Source organism: Hypanus sabinus, chromosome 7, assembly GCF_030144855.1.
Source record: "Hypanus sabinus isolate sHypSab1 chromosome 7, sHypSab1.hap1, whole genome shotgun sequence".
Lineage (NCBI taxonomy): Eukaryota > Metazoa > Chordata > Chondrichthyes > Myliobatiformes > Dasyatidae > Hypanus > Hypanus sabinus.
The window spans coordinates 121,767,540-121,777,677 of record NC_082712.1 but is presented as its reverse complement, the minus strand read 5'-3'; the positions used below and the strand labels follow the sequence as shown (position 1 = coordinate 121,777,677).

Below are 10,138 nucleotides of genomic sequence, written 5' to 3'. Positions count from 1 at the left end.
ACCCCATCGAACCTCAGGTGAAGTTTTAAAAGCCAAGTGTACTACCTCAGATATTTTTAATAATTGAATAGAGACAGAAAAGTGATATTTAAAAAGGGATGTTTTCTTTTCAATTTTATTCCAAACTAGATCCACATACACAAGTCACCCAATCAAAGATGTATTTTGTTTCGTGCTCTACTGACACCCAAATGTAATTAGAAATTAGGATCTGGCCTGATTGGTGCTCATTGACTGAAGCCAGTGGGAAACTTGATTCCAGATTATAATGTATTTTTCGCTACATGCCAGCCCAGTGTAAAAACACAGACTAAAATGAAAGGAATTTTTTCAGATTCAGCATATTCATTGTATAATTCAAATTTTACTTCATAGCCTCTGATTCTCCTGCATTAGGCGCAACCATTTTGGACATTATACTATTTCAGTCAGAGTACTGTCACCTGAATAAATAACACTTTAAAAAAGATTCTTCACCTAGAATATTTCTTAAAAAAAAAGCAAATTCTATTTCCTGGAATATGTTTTGTAAACAACAAAATCTTCTGATAATATCAAACAACAACATTCCTACCTAGAACTGTGGATTAAAATTCAATTGCCATGTTGTTACATCATTCACACATCAATGCTACACCATTCTAAAAACATCCTAAAATGTTTCACCAGTTCTCAAGACAGTGAGTGTAACATTACTGATTTAGTTTTAATGGCTTGTTTTTAAACACAATGAATTAAAATTAAATATCATAATTAGTTCTGAAAAACTCAGCCTGTCCTACAATTAAGGGATGACAGTAAAAGTAAGAAAAAGATAAAATTGTTTTCTATATATTTTGATCATTGTCAAAGCAGAAACTGCATTTCTGTTTTTCAGGTTGCCACTTAGAACTGATCCCACTTTTGAAAGAAAAAGTCCTTGGCATCAGTCTTCATTTAGCTTTAGTCTTTCTTTGCACGTGACAGCAAATAACCACTCGATGGGTTATAATTCCGAAAATCCCAGTTTCATTGGTGTTTCTCTCTGTCCTTGCTGGGTATTGAACATTCAGAGCTGTACCTATGTAATAATCAAAATGGTGACCATTCTCCAGGCCAAGTCATTCTTCAGAATAAGGCTTCATTTAGCTGGACTTGAAGTGGCCAGCTTTACTAAGTGCACAGAGTAAAACATTCACATCAATGGAGAATACATTTGGATTGGCTGCACGAAACTTAGGGCAGTTTATGTCAGTGTTCCTTAGGTAAACTTTTCCAGCAAGTTGGGTCCAAGAAATACATATATATTTGTGTGTATTTTTCTGCTGGCTGAGTTAGGGGTGTGGTGGTGTTCAAAGACCAGTGCTGGTTTTCTTGGGCTGGAGAGGAATACCAAATGCTCAGAGATTCCTGACTATATATGATTGCAATCTAAGGGGTGGGGGGGGGGGGAAGTGATGGTTGGAAGTAGGGGATACAGCTGAGAGTAGCCTGCTGGAACTATTATTACTGGTTAAATACAGAACACACTAAACTTGTGTTGACAAAAAAAAACAACTGCAATTGAATGGGCCACAGATCTGGGTGATGTAAATGTCCATAAGCTGTAAAATTTTATGGCAAAGAGTGGAGTCAGAATGTCCAAGATGATAACAAAGATCAGAATGTCTCAGTTGCAGAAGTTTCCAATGTTCAATCTTGAAGTCCTTTACTCTCTTGTTTTTCTTTCCCTGCCTTCTGTGAGTTTCATTAGTAATTCTGTACTAACCAGCAGCTGGAAAAAATATCAGAACTTTTGGAAACACCAGTGAGAGCGAAATAAACAAGATATGGATAACAAAGTGTGATTTGAATGAATCAAGTGTTCTGTCAAAAAATGTTCCCACACAGGGCTTGGTCATCAGTTAGATTGCCTGTGCAGCATGCATCCTCTGGTTGATCTTGTTTTAAAGTGCATAGAGAAAGTTTCAACCTTCATTTGGTTTATTTGTTGTTTTCTTGGCCTGAGAAACCCACATCCCTCGCTTGGAGTGAAAATAATGGTAGAAGTTCCTGAGGCGCAATCGTTCCACCTCAAGGCCACTCTGAAGAACTCTGGAAGATGAAAACAAAAATGTTTTTTTTCACAATGTATTCTGAACTAATTGGCTTGTTCATTTAAAAATGTTAAAACTGCCAGTGAAATTGATTCCTAGAAGATCACATATTCACTTGAAAACATCCTACCTTGCTTAAGATAATCTTTAGTAACTCAAGGACATATTTTTTGGCTTCCTTTAATGTTATAGTTGCCTGTTTACTCTCTGACTCATTGTTTCTGCTTTCATTCTTCTAGCATTCAAGTAATTTCTTCAAGCTTCTGTCTATCTTTCTCACACCCTGTGTTGGTCAACTTTGTCTCTATGTTAATACTGATTCTCTAGCTTAAGTTAGACCATAAGACCATAACATATAGGAGCAGATTTAGGCCATTTGGCCCATCGAGTCTGCTATGCCATTTTATCATTTCCCCCTCTCAGTCCAAATATCCTGCCTTCTCTGTGTTATCCCTTCCTGCCTTGACTATTCAAGAATATATCTACCCCTGCTGTAAGTACTTCCAATGACATGGCCCCACAGTTGACTGTGGCAACAAATTCCCCAGATTCACCACTCCCTAGCAAAAGATGTTCCTCATCTTCCTTCCAAATGATGCCCCTCTATTCTGAAGCTGTGTCTTCTGGTTTTAGATTTCCTCACCATAGGAAACATTCTCTCCACATCAACTCTATCAAGGCCTTCAATGAGTTTACCCCTCATTCTTCTAAATTCCATTGAGTAGAGGCTCAGAGCTATCAAAAGCTCTTCATATGACAAGCCTTTCAATTTCAGAATCATTTTCATGAACCTCCTTTTGTCACAACCGCAGATTCAGCAGCATGGCAGATATGGCAATTGCGCTCGCGAATATGCATGTGTCAGCTAATTATTATTTCATTGTGGTAGTATTTAACTCCATTCTTTCCGTTGTAGTGCTTGTCAAGACTTGGACACAGCAGAGCAATGCTTCACTGCCTGTTTGCATTTGGCCTTGACTGAGAAATTGGACTGTCGAGTCAACTGACTCTGAAGATTAGTGCTATTCATTTTATATTTAGTTATTCCTTTCAGCTGCAGTGTAGACTTCATTTTCCATTTGAGAGTTTTAGTTAATGGCCCTGTTTGGCCCAGTGTTTATTGTTTTCTTTTCCTTCTAACTCTGTTCACATTAAAGTCTGTGAAATATCAAACCACTTCAGTGTCTCTTGCTCCGCACTTTGGCCATATCTGAACTCGGTGGCACCTTTGAACCCTTTCCAATGTCAGCACGTTCTTTTTTGGATAAGGCGTCCAAAACTGCTCACAATGCTCCAAGTTAGGGTTCACTGGTGCTGTATAAAGCCTCAACATTACATCCTTACTTCTATATTCTAGTCTTCCTGAAATGATTGCTAACATCACATTGGCCTTCCTCACCACCGACTCAACCTGCAAGTTAACTTTAGTTAACTTTAACTATACAAAGTCGCCCAAGTCCCTATGCACATCAGATTTTTGTATTTTCTCTCCAAATAGAAAACAGTTTACCTTTTTATTTCTTCTACCAAAGTTCATAATCATACACTTCCTGACACTGTATTCCATCTGCCACTTCTTTGCCCATTCTCCTAATCTGTCTAGGTCCTTCTGAGGTCTCTCTACTTCCTCAAAACTACCTATCCCTCCACCTATCTTTGTATCATCCACAAACCTGACCACAAAGCCATCAATTCCTTCAGCCAAGTCATTGACATATAACATAAAAAGCAGAGGCCCTGATGAAGATGGCAGGGTTTGTTATCAAAACATTGGTTAAAATTGAAAGCTGTACCTGGCTAGATTTTCCCTTAAGGAAACCAGGCTGACTACAGCTTAATTTATCATGTGCCTTCAAGTACCCCCAAACCGCATCCTTAACAATCAACTCCAAATTCTTTGCAATCACTGAGGTCAGACTAACTGGTCTATAATTTCCTTTCTTCTGCCTCTCTCCCTTCTTAAAGAGTGGAGTAACATTTGCAATTTTCCATTCCTCTAGAACCATGCCAGAATCAATTGACTGTTGAAAGATCATTACTAATGCCTCCACAATCTCTTTAGCCACCTTTTACTGAACCTTGGAGTTTATAACATCTGGTCCAGGTGACCTATTTTGCCTTCAGACCTTTCAGTTTCCCAAGAACCTTCTGCCTAGTAATGGCAAATTCACACACTTCTGCCCACCAACACTCTCAAATTCCCAGCATGCTGCTAATGTCTTCCACCGTGAGAACTGATGCAAAATATCATTTCCTTGTCCTCCATTACTACCTCTCCAGCATCATTTTCCAGTGGTCTGATAGCTTCTTTCGCCTCTCTTTTATGTATCTGAAAATAATCTTAGCATCCTCTTTACTATTATTGGCTAGCTTACATTTGTATTCCATATTTTCCTTCTTAATGATTTTTTGTTGATCTGTTGGTTTTTAAAAGCTTCCCAATCCTCTAACTTCCCACTAATTTTTGCTCGATTATATGCCTTGATTTGGCTTTTATGTTGGCTTTAACTTCTCTCATCTTCCATGGTGTGTCATCCTGCCTTTAGAATACTTCTTCCTCTTCGGGATGTATATATCCTATGCTTTCCAAATTTTACCAGCAAATTCCAGCCATTGCAGCTCTGCCATTATTCATTTCCAATCAATTTTTGCCAGCTCCTCTCTCATGCCTCTGTAATTCCCTTTACTCCATTGTAAAACTAATACATGTGACTTTAGCTTCTCCTTCTCAAACTTAAGAGTGAATTCGATCATATTATGATTGTTTGTCCCTAAGGCGTGTATAACTCAAGCTGTTTAATCAATTTTGGATCATTGCTCAACACCCAATCCAAAATAGCTGATCCTCTAGTGGGCTCATCTGCAAGTTGCTTTAAAAAGCCATCTTGTAGGCAATCTAGGAATTCCCCTTCTTGGAATCCAGCACCAATCTGCTTTTCCCAATCTACCTGCATATTGAAATCCCCCATGACTATTGTAACATTGGTCTTTTGGCAAGCAATTTTTATCTCCCGTTGTACTTTGTAAACTGCATCTTTACTACTGTTTGGGGGTCTGTATATAACTTTCGTCAGGGACTTTTTAACTTTGCAGTTCCTTCACTCTACCAACAATTCAACACTTTCTGACTCTATGCCACCTCTTTCTAAAGATTTGATATCTTTTTTTTTTAATCAACAGAGCCACGCAACCCCTTCTGCATATCTGCCTGTCCTTTTGATACAATGTGTATCCTTGGTCATTAAGCTCCCTGCTATAATCTTCTTTCAGTCACAATTCAGTGATGCCCACAACGTCATTCATGTCAACCTGTAATTGTTCATCCACCTTATTCCTTATACTGTGCATATTCAAATATAACATGTTCAGTCCTGTATTCATTCGTTTTGATTTGGCTCGCTTCTTCCACTGTAACTCATCCTGCTGACTGCAATTTTGCCCTAACATCAGACTCTCCTTGCTGGCAGTCTCACTACACATTGCCTCTACTTGTAAACCAATTGCCTCATCCTCAGCACTATTACTCCAAATTAGTTTAAACCCTCCCGAAAAATTCTAACAAACTAGACTGCAAGGATATCTGTCCCTCTCGGATCCAGGTGTAACTGTACAGGTCTTACCTTCCTCAGAAGAGATCCTAATGATCCATAAATCTGAACCTTCACCTCTTACACCAGTTCTTCAACCCTACATTCACCTGGCAAATCATCTATTCTTACCCTCACTAGCACATGGCATGGGCAGCAATCTAGAGATTACTACCCTGGACGTCCTGTCTTTTAGCTTTCTACCTAACTCCCTAAATTCTCTCTTCAGGACCTCCTCCCCTTTCCCAAAGTTCATTCATGTTCTGCCTGGAAGTTCATCTTCTAACTTTTAGTTGGATTTTTATACTTTAATACTAGTATCTAGAGGAGATTTACCAGGATGTGGCTCAGATACCTCATTTAGGTTCTCTGTCAGCCACTTCTGCTTCTACGGAAAAGAAGTCAAGCTGAACCAGTTACTCCTCATGACTGAAATGAGGAAATCTGGATAACCTTGATTACTTTCCCTAGAAGCAGAAGAGGCTGAGAGAGAACCTGAAAGAGGTACCTAATATTATGAGAGAGATAAATAGTGTGGATTGTACAAAACTGAATTCCATGGCAGAGATATTGAAGACAACAGGACAAAGATTTAAGGTAATCAAAAGAAGAGTTTTCACCCAGAATTTGCTTGCAATGAAGAACACACCACTTTCTCAACCATTGCTTCATGCTTGAGGATATTGAAGGATCATCTGGATGAACATTTCAATGGCAAGCTAGGGGCCAAATGGTCATTCATGGGATTAGTATAGATGTGCACTTGTATAGAAACGGTGGTCTGCATACACTTGTATAAAAATGGTGGTCTGAGGGTCTGCATACACTTGTATCGACACAGTGGTTTGGGGGCCTGCATACACATGTATAGAAACAGTGGACTGAGGGTCTGCATACACTTGCATGGAAATGGTGGTCTGAGGGCCTGCTTCTGCACTTGTATAGAAGCGGTGATCTGGGAGCCTGTTTCTGCACTGCAAGATGGTTTTTTTCTGGTTAACTCACATCCAACTTTTAGCAGCAGCACATTGTGCAAAATTGAGCTGGTGTTAAAACATTTATTCTGCTGAAAAACATGTTTACGAGCAGTTTGCCCTGAAACCATGCAATTTATTGGAGCAACAACCTGAATCTATTGCAACATCAAATATAAAAAGGATCCTTATATAGGAAGGATCGAAAAAGTGTGGATTGAGACAGTTTGTTCTCTGGCAAGGATGTGATTGGTAAGTGGGAGGCCTTCAAAGGAGAAATTTTGAGAGTGCAGAGTTTGTTTGTTCCTGTTAGGATTAAAGGCAAAGTGAATAAGAATAAGGAACCTTGGTTCTCTAGGGATATTGGAACTCTGATAAAGAAGAAGAGAGAGATGTATGACATGTATAGGAAACAGGGAGCAAATAAGGTGCTTGAGGAGTATAAAAAGTGCAAAAAATTACTTAAGAAAGAAATCAGGAGGGCTAAAAGAAGACATGAAGTAGCTTTGGCAGTCAAGGTGAAGGATAATCCAAAGAGCTTAGACAGGTATATTAAGAGCAAAAGGATAGTAGGGGATAAAATTGGTCCTCTTGAAGATCAGAGTGGTCGGCTGTGTATGGAACCAAAATAAATGGGGGAGATCTTAAATGGTTTTTTTGCATCTGTATTTACTAAGGAAACTGACATGGAGTCAATGGAAATCAGGCAAACAAGTCGTGAGGTCATGGAATCTATACAGATTGAAGAAGAGAAGGTGCTTGCTATCTTGAGGCAAATCGGACTAGATAAATCCCCAGGACCTGACAGGGTATTCCCTTGGACCTTGAAGGAGACTAGTGTTGAAATTGGAGGGGTCCTGGCTGATATATTTTAAAATTCTGTATCTACGGATGAGGTGCCGGAGGACTGTAGGATAGCTAGTTCATGTTGTTCCATTGTTTAAAAGGCTCTAAAAGTACTCTGGGAAATTATAGGCCGGTAAATTATTGGAAGGAGTACTAAGAGATAGGATCTACAAGTATTTAGATAGACAGGGACTTATTAGGGAGAGTCAACACGGCTTTGTGTGTGGTAGGTCATGTTTAATAAATCTATTAGAGTTTTTCGAGAAGGTTACCAGGAAAGTGGATGAAGGGAAGGCAGTGGATGTTGTCTTCATGAACTTCAGTAAGGCCTTTGACAAGGTCCCGCATGGGAGGTTAGTTAGGAAGATTCAGTCGCTTGGTATACATGGTGAGGTAGTAATTTAGATTAGACATTTGCTCAATGGGAGAAGTCAGAGGGTGGTAGTGGAGGATTGCTTCTCTGAGTGGAGGCCTGTGACTAGTGATGTGCCACAGGGATCAGTGCTGGGTCCATTGTTATTTGTCATATATGTGGGGGATTTTAACATGCAAATGGATTGGGAAAATCAGGTCAGCACTGGATCTCAAGAGAGAGAATTTGTAGAATGTCTACAAGATGGCTTTTTAGAACAGCTTGTTGTTGAGCCCACTAGGAGATTGGCTGTACTGGATTGGGTATTGTGTAATGAACCAGAGGTGATTAGAGAGATTGAGGTGAAGGAACCCTTAGGAGACAGTGATCATAACATGATTGAGTTCACTGTGAAATATGAGAAAGAGAAGCCGAAATCCGATGTGTCGCTATTTCAGTGGAGTAAAGGAAATTACGGTGGCATGAGAGAGGAACTGGCCAAAGTTGACTGGAAAGGGACACTAGCGGGAAGGACGGCAGAGCAGCAGTGGCTGGAGTTCATATGAGAAGTGCGGAGGGTGCAAGATAGATATATTCCAAAAAAGAAGAAATTTTCAAATGGAAAAAGGATGCAACCGTGGCTGACAAGATAAGTCAAAGCCAAAGTAAAAGCAACAGAGAGGGCATTCAAGGAAGCAAAAATTAGTGGGAAGACAGAGGATTGGGAAGTTTTTAAAAACTTACAAAAGGAAACTAAGAAGGTCATTAAGAGGGAAAAGATGAACTATGAAAGTAAGCTAGCAAATAATATCAAAGAGGATACTAAAAGATTTTTTCAAGCATATAAAGAGTAAAAGACAGGTGAGAGTAGATTTGGACCGATAGAAAATGGTGCTAGAGAAATTGTAATGGGAGATAAGGAGATGGCGGAGGAACGGAACAAATATTTTGCATCAGTCTTCACTGAGGAAGACATCAGCAGTATACCGGAAACTCAAGGGTGTCGGAAGAGAAGTGTGCCAGTCACAATAACGACAGAGAAAGTACTCAGGAAGCTGAATAGTCTAAGGGTAGATAAATCTCCCAGAGCAGATGGAATGCACCCTCATGTTCTGAAAGAAGTAGCTGTGGAGATTGCAGAGGCATTAGCAATGATCTTTCAAAAGTCAATAGATTCTGGCATGGTTCCGGAGGAATGGAAGATTGCAAATGTTACTCCGCTATTTAAGAAGGGGGCAAGGAAGCCAAAAGGAAATTATAGACCTGTTAGCTTGACATCGGTGGTTGGGAAATTGTTGGAGTCAATTGTTAAGGATGAGGTTACGGAGTAACTGAACGCATGTGATAAGATAGGCAGAACTCAGCATGGTTTCCTTAAAGGAAAATCCTGCCTGTCAAATCTACTGCAATTTTTTGAGGAAATTACAAGTAGGCTAGACAAGTGAGATGTAGTGGATGTTGTGTATTTGGATTTTCAGAAGGCCTTTGACAGTGTTGCACACGAGGCTGTTAAACAAGATAAGAGCCCATGGAATTACAGGAAAGTTACATACGTGGATAGAGCATTGGCTGATTGGTAGGAAACAGAGAGTGGGAATAAAGGGATCCCATTCTGGTTGGCTGCCGGTTACCAGTGGTATTCCACAGGTGTCCGTGTTGGAGCCGCTTCTTTTTACGTTGTATATCAATGATTTGGATTATGGAATAGATGGCTTTGTGGCTAAGTTTGCTGATGATACAAAGATAGGTGGAGGGGCTGGTAGTGCTGAGAAATCAGAGAGTCTGCAGAGAGACTTGGATAGATTGGGAGAATGGGCAAAGAAGTGGCAAATGAAATACAGTGTTGGAAAGTGTATGGTCATGCACTTCAGTAGAAGACATAAATGGGCAGACTATTATTTAAATGGGGAAAGAATTCAAAGTTCTGAGATGCAACGGGACTTGGGAGTCCTCATGCAGGATACCCTTAAGGTTAAACTTCAGGTTGAGTCGGTGGTGAAGAAAGCGAATGCAATGTTGGCATTCATTTCTAGAGGAATAGAGTATAGGAGCAGGGATGTGATGTTCTATAAGGCACTGGTAAGACCTCACTTGGAGTACTGTGTGCAGTTTTGGGCTCCGTATTTAAGAAAGGATGTACCGATGTTGGAGAGGGTTCAGAGAAGATTCACTAGAATGATTCCAGGAATGAGAGGGTTAACATATGAGGACCGTTTGACTGCTCTTGGACTGTACTCCTTGGAGTTTAGAAGAATGAGGAGGGACCTCATAGAAACATTTCGAATGTTGAAAAGCATGGACAGA

At 39.9% G+C, this 10,138-nt stretch overlaps 1 protein-coding gene across 1 annotated transcript in view; it reads right to left on the bottom strand.

Moving 5' to 3' along the window:
* Positions 1–1,455: 1,455 nt before the first annotated feature.
* Positions 1,456–10,138, bottom strand: part of b4galnt4a (beta-1,4-N-acetyl-galactosaminyl transferase 4a) — an 819,684-nt gene continuing 811,001 nt past the window's right edge. The window contains exon 20 of the mRNA XM_059975496.1: positions 1,456–2,073. Coding sequence (XP_059831479.1) covers positions 1,947–2,073 — 127 coding nt within the window. The 3' untranslated portion in view covers positions 1,456–1,946. The remainder of the gene's footprint in view (positions 2,074–10,138) is intronic.